The sequence below is a fragment of the Falco punctatus genome (assembly GCF_963210335.1).
Source record: "Falco punctatus genome assembly, chromosome: 12".
NCBI lineage: Eukaryota > Metazoa > Chordata > Aves > Falconiformes > Falconidae > Falco > Falco punctatus.
In genome coordinates, this window is record NC_137592.1 from 6,261,060 (window position 1) to 6,279,766 (window position 18,707).

An 18,707-nucleotide genomic window follows, 5' to 3' on the forward strand; every position below is an offset into this window, starting at 1 on the left:
GGAACTATTTCACATTTCAACCTCACACCTCTCGCGTTGAATTCAAGTTGTGGGGAAAAGGCTATCACATCAGCACTCTTGCTTAACATTTTGAGTCACATATTACGTTAGTCACAAGACACAGTAATTGTCTTTCCATCCCTTTTCTACAAAACAGACACAAAAAAAACCAACAACCCAGAAACCTCCACACACCCTTGACTCACAATTATCAAATAATCCTGCAGTGAAAAGTTACATATTGCTATTTACTTGTGAAAGGGATGTAGGAAGTCTCACTCCCAGGGGCTGCGACCAGTCTGCAGAGCATCAGCGTACAAACCGCTGGGTACAGCTGATGGGCCTGACATTCCTCCAGTGCAAATGGCTCCATCTCCAGCAAGGCCCCTCCACTTGGTCCCCTTGCTGTCCAGTAAATCATGCAGAAGTTATCCTTCTTGTCCCAGTTAATTATTTTTTTTATTTTTTATATTTTTTCAATAAAAGCAACTGAGGGCCTTCTCATCTGCAACCTCCGCACTGAAATAACCTCCACGTTTTGGATTACAACAATGAGAAGACAGGGAGCAGCCAGGCTTTGCCTCTGTCCTCAGCTCACTCTGGTGCAGTTCAGTGCCAGAGGGATCATGGAAGAGGCTCAGCACTCCAAGCGTGTTGTTGCTCTTCCCTTCGACTGCTGCGATATTAAGCCATCCAAAAAAACGGGGGAAAAAAGTTCAATTTGCACAGAATGCCCCAAGCGCCCATAAGCAGGACACGCCAGTACTCCCAGCACATCCCTTGCTTTTCAAATCATTTTTCAACTTTACAGCTCGGTAGTATAACAAAAACAGCTGCACAGCATTGTTTGGTCCCTTCCTGAGCTTATTTCTCTCCGTCCTTGCTGCTGCTGCCTGCTGGTTAGCAGCTCCTTGGCCTCTTCTCATGGCATCTCACTGGTTTGCAGAACACCAGGTGCTGGCTGGCAGGCAGGGACAATCTCACAAGAAAACAGCAAATGTTTTGGAAACTTTCTTTTTTCCACAGTGGAGGGGAAAAATAACGCATCGCATCCACACTGGTCCTGGTTTACACTGCCATGTTTTGCAGAGCACCCCCTGCACACAAATATGCCCTGCTCGCTATGGCCAACATTTCTGTGCCTTGCTCCAAATTATCCCTGTACCTCTGCTGCCCTTTCTGGGTTGTTTTTTTTTTTTCCCCCTCATAATTTTGACCACGCAGGCTGGAGGCAGCAGTTGGGTGGCCCCACTACCCTGCAAGGAGAAGCACCAGAATGTTCCAGGGTTCTGGGCCGGGCTGGCAGCAGGGCTGCAGCGCCAGACACAAATTCACCATTGTTTCTTAGCTTTTTTTGAGGTATTTTTAAAACTTTTGTGGAAAAACATGCCTTTCTCTATGCCTCAAGCACCTTCATTCCACAATGAGGGCACAAAAGCGCCAGGCAGGTGAGGGAGTCACGGCCACCCTCCCGCAGCGGTGCCCGCCAAAACGGGAGCTGCGCTGCCGCGCAAACCCCTCAGCGTGAGGATGGCCGAGCTGGGGGGTCACGGCTGCCTCGCTGTCCCCACACCCCTCACCACCCCCTTGCCTTCCCCTTACCCAGCTGCCCTCAGCACCCTCAGGGACGCCCCCGTCTCGCCGCTGGGTGAGGAAAGATCAGTCCCCTCGCCATCAGCAACTGCTTTGCGCCTCGGGAAATGGCGAAGCGCGGGAGGCCGGCGCTGGGGGCGGGAGGCAGCGCGCGCCGCCCGCACGGCCGCTGCACACGGCTGCCGCGCGCGGGGCGGGGAGGCGGGAATCGCCTGAGGGCTCAGGCTGGCCGCGGGCAGCCCTTGGCACCGCTGTCCCCGCTTTTCCCTGGCCAGGGAAATAAATACTTGATGCATTGCACCACCTGCTGGTTTCTGCATATCGGACACATGAGCATCTCCTCACAGGTTAAGAAAGAAGGGTTTCGCGGGTGGTTTTCGTGGGGTGTAAGGCTCCTGCGGTTTCTTGCACATGGGCATTTCCTGAAGATTTTCCTCCTTGTCAAGGAATTAAAGTGCCTCTAAATAAGCAGCCTAAGAAAAGCCACCTCCTGGAGAAACGACAGGGCAAATCAGTGCAGAGTTTAGGGATTTCTCTGAAGTACAATCGTCAAAATCTAGGCTTCTCCCTATCCCTTGAAAACAGAGCCTGGTAAATTTTGCAGAGCCCTTGGGGAATTATTTTCTGAAGTGATCCATTGATGGTGGGCACTTCTATTTGCTCTATATATCTAAATCAGGCTGCCTGCCTGTAAAGGCACTTGCATTTCACGAAGCCCCAAGCTGCTGCTGTTGGACCCCGTGGCCCTGTGAAGGGGGTTCGGCCTGGCCACCCGCAGCCCACCATCACCTCAGCAAGCCCTAGCTGGCTGTCAGTGGTGACTTATTTCAGCCAGTTTCCTTTCTGGGCTTGATTCACCCCAACTGAAGTCATGTTCATGAACTTACTGAAAGTTGCTCCTTGCTGTTAATTTACAGCCTGGTGAAGGCAAAAGGAATAGATTTGTATTCCCCTCCCCGCCCCCACCCCCCACCCCCCCGGGAGTGACTTGAGATAATAAAAATATGAAGAAATAAATACATTAAAATTATATTATATAGAGGAAGGACACTCACCTCTTTTTCTTCCTTTAAATTCAAGTGCAATACTAACTAAACCAGTAACACTAGAGACAGATGATACATGCAGGAATTATTGGGGGACTACTGTCTTGCAAAAAACAATATAACTTGCATTTTAACCAAGTAATTATTGCCTGCAGCAGTTAATGTAACAAAGTGATAGTGCTGAGGATTTGTGCAAAGAGGAAAGCGTAGCTGGCTTTTAGTCTCTTCCAGCTCTGTGCCCAAATAATTCAATTTGCATTTCCCCTCATCTCCTCTGCTTGTTAATAGCTATGCAGCAACTTGCAGGACAGAGGTCTGTTTTCAGATGTGTTCCTGGTACAGGGATGAGCCTACAGACACCAACACAGCTGGGCACTGACAAGCACTACAGGTCTGTTCAATGACACCTCTACTGTAACCCTTGCCATATCTGCCATTTTAGTCTGCCTTGCAGCAGCACCTCCTGAATACCCACACCACCCTGTAGCGCTTCACATTCCTGTCTGGCCCCCTATTTTCCTAATGATGAGACCCTGTTTTACAATTAGTGCCATCACAGCAAGAACTAAACAAAAGAAAACTGGCTAGCTCCATAGTGTATTCGATTTAAAGAAAAAAAAAAGTTTCCCTTTACAGGGCCCAGCAAATGTCCAAGGTTCAAACAAAGTACAAGGTGCTAACGAACAGAGTCTTGACAAACCTTGTTTTCCTGCACAGGGGCTCAGTACATAATGTTTTCATTCAGCTGCTACTGTTCAAGCATGGAAAGTGTTGGTAAAGAAATCCCACAGAGTTCAGACAACCATTTTCCTAACTTAAGCTTTCCCCTCCGCTCCTCCCCCCTGTTTGCCTTTCGGGCCTCTGCCAGTCAAAACATAAATATTCATCAGCTGATATTTGCAGTAGCTGTGAAGTTATGAATAAGGCCAAACGCCTTTCCCTCCTGCCCCATCTGCAAAATGGCAGCTTCTGGTCTTAGCTCATGGTCAAACAACACTTTCCAAAATCCCCAAAGTGCACTTGCAGGCTTTTCAAATTCAGTCGGGTTTTTAATGCACAAAGCAGAAATGCTGTCTACCTAATATTTACCCTGGGATTACTGAAATATATATAAATATATATATAATTTTGCTATGCTTTAAACTTTGTGATGCCTTGACGTAATAGACAGAAGTGTTGGCAGCTCAAAATGTTGGTTGGTTTATTTCAGGGGACATGACTGCTGCAGGTTTCCTTTCTGAATCAAATACCAGACACTTGAACCATTTGTTGTGCAGAAAAGAGAAACAGCTTTTATTCTTAATGCTGGTTTCTTAACCACCTGGGTGCTGTCAGAAGGAGCCACATGCACTGGAAAACACTTTTAATAAGACTCCTTTAAGCCCGTCTTAAACCCTGGATCCTGAAAAATGGAATCCCAACTGCCTGTCATACATGCTTTCTCTCTGCAGATTAGCAAGAGGCTGCTGCTTTACAAATGTTCCGTTCTCACAAAGCTTGGAATTATGCTCTTAAACCTAGCATCGGTTAGCAAAAGAGCGAGACATCTGATGTATCCACACCAGCAAAGTCAAAAGCAGAGATGTCAGAGAAACAAGACAACAGTGCAGAGCCTTAATGAGTCTAATTCAGCTGGGTACCATTCCACCCAAAAGACCTTTACTAATGGACCCAGATGGGGACCTCAAGTCAAACCATCACTGGATCTTAGAGGCTTAAAAGTCCTAAATGCCTAGTCATTGGGAAGTTCTAATAAAGAGGCTCAGAGACATTCAGGATCAGGAAAGCAGTACACCCATTCATAGCCTGGGTCACACTAATTACTCATGTAAACTGTCTTATCTTTTCTGATTCACATAGGTTCAGCCACTAATAAAAAAGAACAAACACCCAAAACATCAAAAGGAAAGGGATAGGCTTAGTAAGTTTCAGGGATGTTGCAGTAATCTAATCTGATTTTCACCATGAAAAAAACAGAACATTTCACCCAACAAGTCTTCAATATTTTGTGGTCAAGATAAAGTCTATCTTCTCAATAAAACCATCTATTTTTTATTTAAATACTGCAAAGGACAATTTACCACATCCCTTGGGAACACACCAACACTAATAACCCTTGCTGCTGCTAAAAAAAAAAAACAAAAAAAACAAAAACAAACAAACAAACAAACAAAAAAACCCAAAACCAAAAAACCCCCACCCAACAAAAAACACCCCACACTTTGTTTTTAATATCTTCAGCTTCGGCCACTGGATCCTGTATGTCTTTGTTTTGAGATGAAAGACCCTCAAAATCATCTCGCTGGCACATCCAAACCAAAATCAGGTACTCTCTCCACCTCCTTAATAATCAGCTATGTACAATTCTTGGTATATTTGCACTGACACAAAGGCTGCACAAGTGTTAGGTCCTGCATGTCTTCCACCTCCAAGCTAAAAGCAGGCTTTATGAAATCAGACCCAAGTTCACCAGCAGATTCAGTGAGGACCTCAGGCAGCCTCTAGCTAACGTGTCTGGAGAACAGCAAAACCAGTAAGCCCAGGGAGCTGCACATTGGCTAGGGCTTTATTCTTTAGAGGCACTCAGCTATGGACATAAACAAATTCCAAAAAGGCATGATCAGGGCAGGAAAATGTATAAGGCAGATGTTAGATAAATACCTTAGCATGGCTTCTCTGCTTCTGCATACAAGTAACTACTTTGTGTGTGCACATGTCTGGGATGCATTTATACATTTAAGATCAAAAGGCAGCCCCTTAGCCAGACACATGTGCAAAATTTGGTTTTGCAGTCCTAAATCACCTGCTGGAATTAGCTTAGGATCACTTGATTTAGAAGATTTTAATTCACAAAGAGAAAATAATATATCAAGAATTGCTGCTTGTGACACTAAATGCCCTGTAAAGTTACATACTGACTGTTTTCTTGCAGCAAATTACACTACACCCCAAAATCTAAAGTTCTTTCTAGGCTGATGACCCCATTCTTATCAGCTGCTTACATACTATTGTGCTACTTAAAAGCATCTTGTTGGAGCAATGGAAGTGTCTTTGTGACAGCATAAGCGAACAGCAATTGACACACTTCACTGAACACACTCATATTGAGATGAGCTGTTCTAGCATTAACATGATAACGCTGCATTGCAGGATGGTCTAACTACAGCCAGCATTAAAAACAAAAACAACAAAAAAAAATAATCACAGCAACACCTTTCCACAACCAATGAGGTGGCAGGGAAAGGAGTGTATGCCAATTCCAAGTAGAAAAGGAAAGAGAAACTTTGAGGAATTTCTCCTTAGCCATTTTCTCAAGAGGGTGGGAAGGTGAGACTGGAAAAAGCCAGCTGTGAAGAAAGGAATGTAACTTAACTAGGCTGTCTTCTCTGTAAAGACATCTTTACTTAGATGCATCGTGTTATACAGCATGCTTTTGTAAAGATTTCAAACTCTTTAGAAAATGTTAGTAAGTCACTGCTCTTTTCTAAGCATCAAAAGCAACAAAGCTCAAAATATTGTCTCCTGGGTTCCCATGTATTAATATATGCTGTAATACACATATTATTTTCCCTGTATTAATAGCCAAAAAGCTTCTGTTAGAAGCAATAAAAATCCTTCAAGGTAAATTATCCAGTGTGTTGCAGAGAAGATTTAGTCAGAATGGAAACTTTCTCCATGACTGTGCTGCAGTCACAGCTCTAGACAACATGGCAGCAGCGCATAGTGTTGGCTTAGAGATGCTTTATGTTGTAGCCAATATCTTTGCTCATCATATAGTACTGAAGAATTCCAAACACACAGTAAACAGCAAACAAATTAATAAACGAGCTTGTGGTCTGGAAGTACTCTACAGTTCCTTGTTCTTTGAATACACTCTACATCCTCTATAACTAACAATACAACTCCCATCCATATCAGAGCAATAATGGAAAAAGGACTGAGAATCAAAAGGAATACATTTTATCTTTATATCTTTATGATAAAAGTGTCTTTCTGTGATAGGTCAAAAGTATGCTTTTACGCTTGCTGGGGGGACACATACACTCAAACCCAACACACTTGAAACTGATAAAAAGCAGAGCACGCAGATGGTTTACAATTCATCAGCATGCCAGCAAATTATATAGGTTGTGTGTGGTTCTGTAGTCTGTTAGGCTGCAGTTACAAACCTACACATAACTACTTGCAAGTGACTATCCATAGACTAACATGAGAACACAATGTCAATGATACACCATGAGATCTTCTCTGAGTTTCTCAGGCACCACTGAATAACCAGAAAGTAAGTTGGAGCTATAACTATCAGAGATGTCTTTCAAGCATGCTGTACAGCTGTGGCAGTCTTCCAGGTTATCAGTGAGCACATAAAAAGCAAAGGTTGGGAGACTGAATCCAGTTAAGGTGTAGTTCATGGATAGATAACATGGAGAGTGAAGTATGGAAGGCATAAGGTACTTGTTTATTTCTACATTAAAGTGTGCATGTCATGCACCAGGGCTGTTTGTTTTTCTGTTCACGCAAGATGGCCAGATACTCAGTATCAACTTTGTAACAGAGCAATCTTGGCTGGAGTAACTGTACAAGCCTTGCCAAACTAGGAACAATCATCACAACCTTGCCACAGAATTTGCTGTTTTACCCCCGCTGTTGTCTCAAAATTCCTGGTAAGAGTGACAACCACACACCTGGTGTGACAGCTGCAAGCCCCACAAATTCAAATACTATGGGGCTGATGGGATGCACACAAAACTTCCAGGAAAACAATGAAAACTTCAGTAGGTGAAGTTAGGGAGTGATGAGCCTGTAGGTTCAGATTCTCAGCTGACAGATCAGTACAACTTCACAGGTTGCAGCAGAGCTGTGCTAGCTCACAATTTGGTCCTAAACATTTTGGACAAAGATCGTATCAGCATCTAAACAGATGAAGTGGAAAGAATGTTGTAATGGTGGTGGGCTTCTTTGTTTATTCAAACGCATGACCCTTACAGCAGGAGTTCTATAACAGCAAACCCTAACCTCCCTGGCCCTGGGACAGCACCGCTAAGCGAGTACCGTGATGTAGCAAGACCACTTTTGCTAGCCTCCTGTTTAACTTCTTCACCGTGGCTGTAGGCGGTGTGTAACCTGAGAACCAGGGACTGGGTTCCTCTGCCTTGAAGATCCACTCAGTGTTTTCTCTACCGACTTAAAGTGATGCTGAAGCACTACAGGCTGCCTGTGCCTTACACCAAACTCCCACCTATGCAGATTCCCTTGTCTCATCTGGGAAACCAGTATAACTAGACTTCAACTTTACTCCTGGGTAGGGAGCTCGTGAAAAATGAAAAAAAGATCCTACCTCCTTGCCAAAAGTCCTTCACTAACACCTACATCTGTCCAGACCTCATTTTGAAATATTTCCAAAGGGCAAAGACTCTGTCCAAAGGTCTCAGGCATCTCTCTCTCATTCCAGCTTCCCTGTGAGATCAAAACCAAAGCAAAGGCTGGCGCAGACAGAGTGCCAATATGCAGGATGCAATGAGATGCAATGCCACAACAAAGTGAAGATGGATGCTGGGCACCCCTGGACCTGCAGCCATGTGTTAAAAGCCGTGGAACAAACTCATCAGTAGCCAGTAAGGAAATGAGGTGGATTATTGCCAGCTCTTATTCTTTATTTGCAGATACATTCTGTTGTTGTGCTTTCCTGAAACTGCGACTGAGTTCTGTTTTTCCTAATATAAATTACTCTGTCTGTGACTCTTTCAAAGAGCTTGCCACTGTAGTTTCTTGTATGAAGGGTGATTTTTTAGTTTTCCCAGTTTCCTGGGTAGAGATGTAAGCTTGTCAAAGGGAATTTGCTTATACCAAATTCAGTAATTTTTGCTGCTCTTAATTACCTGACAGGAAGGCTGCAGATGTGTAACTTCAGAGTCAGTGACAGTTTATATTAAAATTATCATTGAGAACACACCAGGCTAGTTCATCTTTGACAGAGCATGCAGACACACCCAGAGGAAAACTTAGGTACGTGAGATCCTGCAGTTCAAATTCCCATCTCTGATCAATATTCAGGTCTCACCTGTTGTGAAAATTGTTTATCTCATACCTGTGCTAGATTTTTGGGTCCATTACCAATACATGCTGAACTTATTTGCTAATCGTACCAAGTAGATATGTGTACAATACACATCCTGAATTTGAGTAAGAGCTAAATCTATGCCACGTTGCCTTATTGTAAGATTCTTGCACCTTCCTTTGAAGTCTTCATGATCGTTCTTGAAAATATAGACAAATCTCACGTGAAATGAACCTAATCGTGAGTACGTGGTCTACAGGAACCTTTTTAATGACAACTGTTATAAACCCACTACTTTCAGTCCTCCTAACAAGAAAATCTATTAAGACACAGTATACAGAAATAAAGTTGTTAGTATACTGAGGGGCTTGGGGAGAAGCCAAGTAAAATCATGTTATGCTATTGAATTATAGATAACCAGGAAGAAATAAGAGGTCTTCCAGTCCCATACTGCAAAGCCACCACAGTCAGAATTTTCTTGGCGAACTGGCAGAGCATAAGATATAATTGTAGCTGAATAAGGAGCTGTACCTTCTGCAAGGAAAAATATACAGGTTAAAGGCCAACTGTGGCCCAGCTCTACTTCTGTTCTGCAGTTCATCTGTGGACCATCCCCATAGTTGTTGAGTACTTGTGATACGTGATGTCCACCCAAGAGTTATCAGCCTCAGGGAGAACATCATGATTTATAATTAAGGCAATGGAATGGAAATTTAAGAGACTTCACTGGGGAAATCAGTTTGTTTCTACCCCTATTTTATAAAGATAGACTTTCTCTTCCTGTGCCTGTCAATTTACACTTCCTGACTCTGTTGGGTAGCAACTGCTACTTGCAGAAAAACATCTTTGCAGTGCACAATGCTTTCTTGACCTTGACTGAAACGTGCAGCTGCTGTTGTCATAAAATAATAATCAATATTAATCACTGTCAGTCTAGTTATATGAATGTCTCCCCCTTAGCTGAACAAACCATCTGTATGTATGTACCAGCCTTCCATATGATAAAGGTGCCACCAGTGCAATTGATTACTCAGTATGGTTAACTACATGAGTGCCCTGCAGGATTGTGACAGAGGAGATGTATTGATGGTCTCGGGGCATTCCTATCAGGGTGCTCCTGGACATGATTTATCCTGCCCATCTGAAATGATGACTTAGGATCTGCAAACCCCTAAGGGGAAATCAGACCTTTGAAGTTCAGCTGGGACAGCCTCTGGGTGCCTCTTTGAGAGCTCCAGACCCTGAAGAAACATGGGGCTGGCCCTCAAGGGTGTTCTTATATTGGCACATAACCAAATTACCTATGCAAAGGAAGAAGCTGAACTACAACACAAAGGCATTTTGCATCTGGATGACATGTTCTTAAAGCAGCAAAACATCTTTGTTATGAATGTAACATATGTGCTACTCTTCCTCTGTTTGGCAGGAGATAAGAAAAACAGAAGCAAGGCAAAAATGAAAACAAAATGGAGCACATAGGCATCGTGAAACAATTACAGTGCTGTGTCTCATTAGTATCTAAATCTGGGATTGCCAAACTTGTTTTAAAAACAGTTTTGTTCAACACTCAGTGACAGAATTTAAAAGCTGACATATCTCACTGTATTGTGGGCCACAGTCACAGCTGCTGTAAATCATTATAAACTAATGAAGTCAATGAAGCTTCTCTGATTTACACTAGCTGAGGTTATGGCTCAGTAAGGATAGACTTGCTTTCTAGGAGTGTTCAAGGAAGCCAACTTCTGTGTGTCCTGTGATGAAGTGGTTATTTATAATGGCCTTCAGTGTGGTTTAGAGCCAAATTTCCACATCAAAAGTAGCTTTATAAGAGATATCCTTACAGTGAGGTTCAGTGCAAAATCATGACTTCAGAAGCCAGCTTTCCTCGTGCTCTCAAGTATTTGATTTCAGCCTGAAAACCATCTGAGAAGCCAAGAAAAGCAGAGCCATTCCTGCCTACTTCCCCAGCTCTGCTTCATCTTTGAGCTGCCTGCATATCCAACAGGCCCCGACCTACACTGCCCATTTATCAAAGCGAGTTACTCTAAGTGTCTGTTTATTTTTATTCAGAAATTCCCAGTAAGACAGACAAGTTTCATGCTTAACCTGAAAAATTGGGGATGGAGGTGGAGTTCTTACCAGCTCCAGAGCTATTTGTTTGACTTGGCCACTAGTAGAAATAAAACACAATAACATGTCCCAGTGTCACAGCAAGAGGTGGAGGTCACAAGAAAACAGATCATGTCTTTCACAGCTCTTCAGCTTCAGCACACTGAATTATGACTCCTATTATTTACTTACTGGATTCTCCACCCTGTGCGCAGGCTCCAAGCATTCAAAAAGCAGCATGTCTCTGCTTCAAAGAGCTAACAGGCTAAGCAAGACAGTGAAATCTGTCCTGAAGCTACGCTAACCTCCTCCTCCACTTTTTTTTAGCTGAAAGGTCAGATGGTCTCACAAACCTTAGCTGACTTCTGGCATCTTCTGCTCACCAGACTACCATTCCTGCAGTCCTGCACCTCTGTGCTCTCCTCTGCCATATTAAACTGCCAGGCTGTCATGGCAAATATGTTCCCAATGCAGCCAAACCTGTCCTCCAGGCACCAGCCACCCATGTGTTGCAGCTCAAGGTGGTCTGTTGCAGAAGCATATCGCTTTTTTTAGGAGGGCCATGGTCCCTGCATGTCCAGCCTCGATGTGCTCTATCAGATGACCAGACAACATCACGTGCTCCTTTCACTGACCTTGTCACTTACAGACTGTCTTTTTTAGAGCTTCTTGCTAGAAAGTTCTTCTCAAGTCCAGCTGTTGAGAGATTCGAAACCACAGCTGAAGCCTCTCCAAATCTCCCGAGTGGTTTCTACACATCCTCTGTAGAGTACCACGCTCTTCCATATTCTCCTCAGTGGGTTTAATCCCCTATGGGCTCACTGGGTGCAAGAAGACAACTTTGTAGGGATGCTTCCAAAAAGGGGATCTTCTAAACTGACAGCAATAAAGAAATCCACATGTAGGCTGAATATGAAACATTAGTATGTAAAAGCCTGCCTCACATCTCAGCCTTTTGGGAGGTACCACTTTCTCCTTAAAAGTATAGCATCCTCCTCTGTCATAATCTAAGGTTTTGCTCTTGGTCTCTTCTCTCTATACAAAAGATCTGATAAATATTCTCTTATTAAGAGCTACAATTTCGTTTTCCAGGGAATGTTCCTAGTCTACCTCAGAGGTGGTTAGGGAACCCATTTAGTTACTGGTCAGTCATCAGCCTCCCAAATCGGTTGTTTTTTATTCAGCACCCAGCACAACAGTTGAGTGCTGTCTTTCTGGGTGTGTAAATACCACTCGCTGTTCCTCCCTTCCTAGATTTTTTTTTTTAATGTAGACATTTTTTCTTGGTATCTATGGCTTAATATGGAGCCAAGGTAAAGTAAAAAAATAATTTCACAATTAAAACCATCAAGACACTATGTTATTTGATATAAGGGTAGACAGATATACTAAAGCATCATAAATGCAAAATACACCTTCTGTTCCCCCCTACTTCTATGCCTTGATTTGGGGACTATGGCTAACTGTTCCCAAGAGTTTGTTGGGTTTGCTTGTTACTTTAGAGGCAAATTGTGTATTTCTCTATTTAACATATCTCACAAAGACCTATTACTTTCTTCTGTTATATTGCTTATATTCTTCTTAGAAACACCCTCACAAACTGCAGAAAGATCCACCACCACCACCTGTTATGTGTGCTATGTTTTGTTCTCCAGGGGAGGCAACTGTGACGTAGATTCTTTTTCTTAGCCTGGACATTGTTCAGCTTTTAATACTGTCGAGGGCAGTCAGTCTTTCTGCTTCCTAACCTGAAACCAAAATTCAAACAAAATACCTACCTTTTTTTTAAATAATTTGCAGTAGTTGTTGTTTGGTTGTCTCAATATCAAGGGAAATTATTTTTGTTGTGGAATATTTAAAAACTCAGAAATCTACCAAACAAATTGATTTCATTTCTGTTAACGCCATCTCACAGCCTTTCAGTGTTTGGCTCCGATTTTGGTTTTTGATGCACGTCAGTTACTAGGATTGAACTGGAAGGCAGTCAGACAATTCCCAGATAATAAGCAGGAAAAACCAATGTAAAGCCATTATCCCAGAGGAACTAGAAATAGTTAATTACACACAAGTAATGAAACCAGTTTCCTCACCCTCAGAATTTATCCTGGACCACAGAGTTACAGAATTTTCCTTGGATCTGGTTGGGGCAAAGACAGGAAACTGCATCTTCTAAACTTTAGAAATAGATCTTAAACATGTAAACATAAGATATTATGCCCCTAACTTTTAAGTAACATTTATATTACCTAAAATAAACAGTCTTTCTGAAGTTAGTCTGTAATTGACATCTGACACAGTCCACATTGCAACAGATATGATAAGTGCAGTAAACAGCAGAAATTATGCTTCTCTGTGCTCTGAGAAACATTCATATTTCCTTACACAGATAAACTTTATTTTGTTGCTATGCAACCCTCACACAACACACTACATTCTGCAGTAAATAAGAGTACAGATTTTACAACTGAAGGGCAAGCATGTGGCCTTTTGGGTTTTCTCCCCATTTTGAGTTCCAGCCCCAGCTTTAGTTCACATTGTAATATTCCATCATTTCATTACAAAGCTGCCTCTAAAGCTCAGTAAGGGATATTTCAAACAGAGCAAAAAAGGAGAGTCAGAATGCATAAGTCCTTCTGACGCTGATGGGAAACAAATGGTGGACCCAGTGATGTCAGTGACAGCGGAACAATGAAATCAAGGCTTTTTTTTCTTTTTTTTAAATCCTCCTTAAAAATGAACACTAAATATCTACAACAAAGTTTTCAAAACCTTTCTTCAGCAGCCTCTCCTCGTGCCCAGTAACATTTGTTATACCTGCAACAGAAGAGACAGATGAAGAGGCCACCCTTAATTCTACCAAGATCAGGTTAGTAGAGTCTTACCTCCTCTGCCTGCTCACTTTGTAGTATGAAGCTATTCCTTCATTCTTAACAGTTGCAAAATTTCTCCTGAATTCAGTGGATGTTTGGATTGTTCAGAGAATAGGGGAGCAGATCCTGTATGTCTCTGTATTCTCAACACAAGCAGAGTAAATAACACTATGATTTATCTGGATGAAGGGTGTTCATGGGAACTGAATAGAGCCACTAGGATCTTCCCAAGTCATGGGTTAATACCTCAATTATTCAAGTTTCTCTTTTGCAGATGGCTGCATATCCTACAGACTCCCAGGTAGCATCAGCCTTCACTTGCCACTGTCAGCAAATGAATCCAGGTGGAAAATGTGACTCGGCTGCAACTGGGTGCAGCTGGCACAGTTTGGTGAAGGCAATAGGGCTACAAGGATTTGCAGCAGCCAAGAATGTGACCTGTACCTGATGCACGTACATAACAGTTGTCTGATTGCAAAGCGGTTGGTGTCACTTGAACAGCAGAATTTCCCCAAGTTTGTTTTGCTGTTCAGTTCTTTACAACAGAGTTCTCTGAGCTCCTACAGCCTACATGCTACAAGACCACATGCTTATAAAGTAATAGCACACAGTCACTAGGGAAATGACACTACGTTCATGAGAAAGCAAGATTTAATCTCAGCACAAGTTTATCTAAACAGTGAGGGAGAAGCATCTTTTACTTTTTAAATTTCTGTATTTTGATAGCTGATTGCTATCAAAACAGTTGTGTTTATAGTTTCATTTCAACAGTTAAGTTACTTCTAATAGTGTAAGTTAACAATAGCATTTGTTGCAAAACACCTTGAAGTTACTATGTTGGTCTTTTCTAAAGGCTCATCTTTAATCACACCTCCCAGTAGAGCAGCTTTCCTTAAGAACCTAGGAGAATACAGAAACACCTGTAAAATTTGCTTCAAGTACTTTCTTCAAACAAGTGATCTCCTGCAGACCACCCCTTCCCAGTCAGGAATGCAGGATGAGGCCCAAAGAGTGAACGCAGTTGATTTTTGCCTGGTAGCACACTTTACAACAGGCAACACATGAGGCAATAGTCTTCAGACCTAAATCTTGGAAAACAATACTTGATGTCTTCGTATCAGTGTCCTGCCAATTTCTTCCACTCTCTGGCATCCTGGAGGAGAAGTTACATGTCAGTTGAAAACCCTCCTTTTCTATCCCACTCTACTAAGCCTTTTCTTTTTCTGTCCCTTAGAAATGTACATTCTGTCAGATGTAATCCACCCTTAGTGATGGAGGATTTGCCACTACTTTTCTATGGATTTATTTCTCTCCTTGTGAAAAAAAAATATTTATTGGTTTTATTTATTCTACTCTGTTCCCCATCTATAAGACAGGGATAACAAGTCCTTTTCCCATTTCTCCACAGCCTAATCTGATACTGAAAACATTTCCATCTCCCTTCCATAAGTTCCTGTAGCATCTTGCCCAGGGCAAATGAAAGCTATGAGAAAAATGTGATTATTGAGAGGAAACACTGATGTCTCACCTGTCAGTGCCATTGCCAGGCGAAACTCTTCCTTGAGCATCTGGAGAACTTCTTTTGCTCCTTCTTCACCCTAGGAGATTAGGAGACAATATGTACTGGTATGTGTACATATAGCTCATGTGTGTAGATACAGACATGTATACATGTGCCAATGAAGTTTTATGCACAACCATAACTCCTGCATACTTGTCAGCAAAATTTAAATTAGATGGTCTGGATATACAGAGTCACACTCAGATACCATCACACATACACCCTCCTATGTGCACACATATACACACATGTGCATACACTAAGCCTAAACAGGGAGCCTAGTTTTCTAAAAATATAAATTTGAGCTTTTTCTGACTTACTTGATAAACCAAGCCCCAGATAAGAGGTCTTCCAATGAATACGGCTTTGGCACCAAGAGCTAGTGCTTTGAGAATGTCTGTGCCTTTTCTTACACCACCATCTAGGAAAACCTCCACCTTCCCCTCCACAGCCTCAACGATTTCAGGCAAGACATCAATCTAAAAGAGTGAAACCAGGAATACATCTGGTCAGCTTCTGTAATGTTTTTTTTTAATGGGTTCTTACATACAGGATCCAAGCTTTAAGGAAGCTAAATGAACAATTGCATGCCTAACTGCATACACAAATAACACAGCTTTGTATTGAAAACCAGCAGTGACTTAGCATGTTAGCAGATATATACAAAGGTCAAATTTATTTAGAGAGTCACATAAATAAAAGGAGAAGCAGCAAGGTCACACAGAATGGCCATCTGATCCCATGACATGCATCCAACACAAGCCAATATCAGATACTTCTAAGGAACAGAAGAAACAGCAAGCACAGAGGCAGCCTTTCCTTGATATTACCCAACAAACTTCCAGTGTTCACTAGTTTGGGGATGAAATTAAGTCATCTTCTCTTTCTAGTTTAAATTTATTATTCAGTTATACTAAGGCCAAACTAGCATCCAGAAGCCTAGAGGTAAAGATTGTACCTATAGACATCGAATAAGAGAAACATGTGCCCCAAGGAACTTGGAGATGGCTGAAAAATTTGTATGGCTATATTTTTCCTTTTGAAAATGCATCTTGATTACAGGAATAATTCTAGAGGAAGCTTCTTCATATGAGAAAAAATTAGCTTTCCTCCGAGTTTTGAGCATGGTGGGAAATGCTTTCTTTTGATGCACATGTATGTTACTTTCACTGAGCTGTACTTATCCCCTACACCAGTGGTAAAGGTAAGGGGGGAAAGGATTTTTACTGTTCTCAAGCTACAAGTAACTAACCATGGAGTTCAGTAACATGTCCACATCATTTAAGAGGTCCCAATGAAGAGATGAGCCTCCTGAAGCTCATTCAAGCTCCACCATGCAAGCCTCAAGCATTAATTACAGGGCAACGGTTCCTATAATGGCTAAATAGTTCCTATTCATGAAAATCAGGAAATACACAAAACTGGAAGGGAAGTACTAAAGAGAGTGGAAACAGTGTGGTAGTAAGACAAAAGGCACACAAAATTCCTGTGTTTCAAATACGGATGTAATTCATTTCCTTTCTAATGGATTAAAAATGACTAGGACATGGGGAGGAGGAAACAACTTGAAAGTGCAGTTTGTTTTTAGATTTGGATTAAAATTTTCTTGAAGTTTGGCACTTGCTGTGAGTTTTCCCCTCCCTTTGGTTTTGCTCTTTTGCCAAACACATTTTGGATCTATTTCCATATACAGAGACCACTTTCTACATCCTGACAAACTGTACCAACATTAAAGTGCTATAATAACTAAAGCATGATGCAAACCATAATTAAAACTCTGGTTTCTTCAATGTGTAATTAAACACTAGAAATATTAACCAGCTTGGGTTCAGCTCACGTTCTAAAAAACCATGGAATTAAAACAAATTATTATGCCTCTAAAACTGAAAAATTTCGCATGATCTGATACAGATATTTAGATTATGAAAACTGAACTGTGAAATGTAGTTGTTTGTACAATGAAACCCAGTGAACACATTAGCTTTACTAGTGCCTTCTCCACTGCACTGTGGTGTTGCAAAGGAATAACTCAAAACAAGTACTTGGCAAGTGTAATTTCTGTTCTACTGCAGCTGGATAAAAATTAATTAATATTTCTTGAGCTTTCTTATTTCTCAAAATTACGTTTTTAATATCCTCATACATTCTTCCTGTTGGATTACTTCACACACAGACTTGGCCAAGATTTTAAAATATTCTTAGTGAAACTGGGGAAGACATTCTTAAAAGGTGAAAAGAAGATAAAAAGGACAGAAGTTAAAGAACAACAATTCATTTCAGAAGTATTAGACACCACCACTCTGAAAATTCAGTTTCCCTTCAGGTGTCTAAAACTGAATAGCTGCACACTCTCCAGGAACACAAAATCACATTTGAAAAAAAAAAAACCCTCAGTCTCCCTCTGGAAACTGGAGAAATCCTGGCATCAGGAGGTCTTTTTTTTACCAGTCCCCAGGAGTACCTGGAGACAGTCAGGCAAAAGCATCTCAGAGGATAATGCCTCGATTCAGAGGACAATGCCTCAACTTCATTAACCATTTCGAAAACCATTTGTGCTGGCATTTGGCTTTTCAACACAGGGCTTGGCTAGCAAAGAACCAGCCAACACAACCAGGTGATCACTGGGTGCAAGTGAAGACCTCTGAAAATCAGTGGGTGAAGGAAATCAGCTGGGGAAATCCACAGCTGCCCTGGAGTAGAACAGAGAGAAGTCCTCCAGGGGAGTGGAGCGGGGCATGCCAGTGGACAGCAGAGCCAAACATACAAGCCTTCATGTGCAAAATGTGCCGCAGTGAAAAAGGGGCTTACCTCTCTCCCTTCAAAGAACCATCATGGAAAACAGGAGGGTTTTTGTCAAGGACACGTTAGAAATACTGAAACAGTCACAAATGGGCTTTGATTCTCCTCCCTTTCATTCTCTTTTTACTTGTGCAGCTTTCCCACACCAAATGAAGCAAGATGAGTGATGACTGGAATTTTGGGGGTTTTCCTTCAGCCTGAACACACACTTTTTCATTTTCCCTTACTTGTTTCTTTTTTGCCAGTTGAGAACTTCTCAAATCCCTTTCACCTTTGGAAAAGGCACAGGGTAGCACGACAAGGAAAAGGAAAAAGGAAAAAACTGTAATTTAACCAGTCTGTACCTTTTCCAAAGGTGAATATGTTTGAAAGGAGAAAAAGGGAGAGTTTCATGCTGCCTTTAGCTGTTCTGTAACTCTGTAATTTTTCAGAAGCCTCTGAAGAATATTAAAAAGGAAAAACAACTCTAGTACAACCTTCAGTGTGCTGCAAACGGCAACAAGGGGTTTTCAAAAAAGGATGAGAAGGAGGAAATAAAAGAGAAGACTGGAAAAAATTACTTAAAGACTTTCCTACTTCTAATAATTTAACTGACAATAATACTCTATCTGAAACGGCTCTTCTGAATTTCCATGCAGGATGCTGCAGCCAAGGACAAGGTGCCCAGGTAG

The 18,707-nt window shown here is 41.9% G+C and overlaps 1 protein-coding gene and 1 long non-coding RNA gene across 8 annotated transcripts in view; both read right to left on the reverse strand.

Moving 5' to 3' along the window:
• LOC308071978 overlaps window positions 1-12,117 on the reverse strand; it is a 378,690-nt gene extending 366,573 nt beyond the window's left edge. For all 3 annotated transcript variants that reach the window (XR_013931445.1, XR_013931446.1, XR_013931447.1), the window contains exon 1: window positions 1,603-12,117. This is a non-coding gene — a long non-coding RNA (uncharacterized lncRNA). The remainder of the gene's footprint in view (window positions 1-1,602) is intronic.
• A 34-nt stretch (window positions 12,118-12,151) lies between these two features.
• The window catches only part of HAO1 (hydroxyacid oxidase 1), a 33,499-nt gene continuing 26,943 nt past the window's right edge, over window positions 12,152-18,707 (reverse strand). For 2 of the 5 annotated variants that reach the window (XM_080407751.1, XM_080407754.1), the window contains 3 exons: window positions 15,558-15,716; window positions 15,205-15,274; window positions 12,152-14,829 (listed from right to left, as the gene is read on the reverse strand). In XM_080407751.1, coding sequence (XP_080263877.1) covers window positions 14,759-14,829; window positions 15,205-15,274; window positions 15,558-15,716 — 300 coding nt within the window. In that variant the 3' untranslated portion in view covers window positions 12,152-14,758. Of the gene's footprint in view, window positions 15,275-15,557; window positions 15,717-18,707 lie in introns of all 5 variants that reach the window. The other 3 variants (XM_080407750.1, XM_080407753.1, XM_080407752.1) reach the window with 3 other exon arrangements.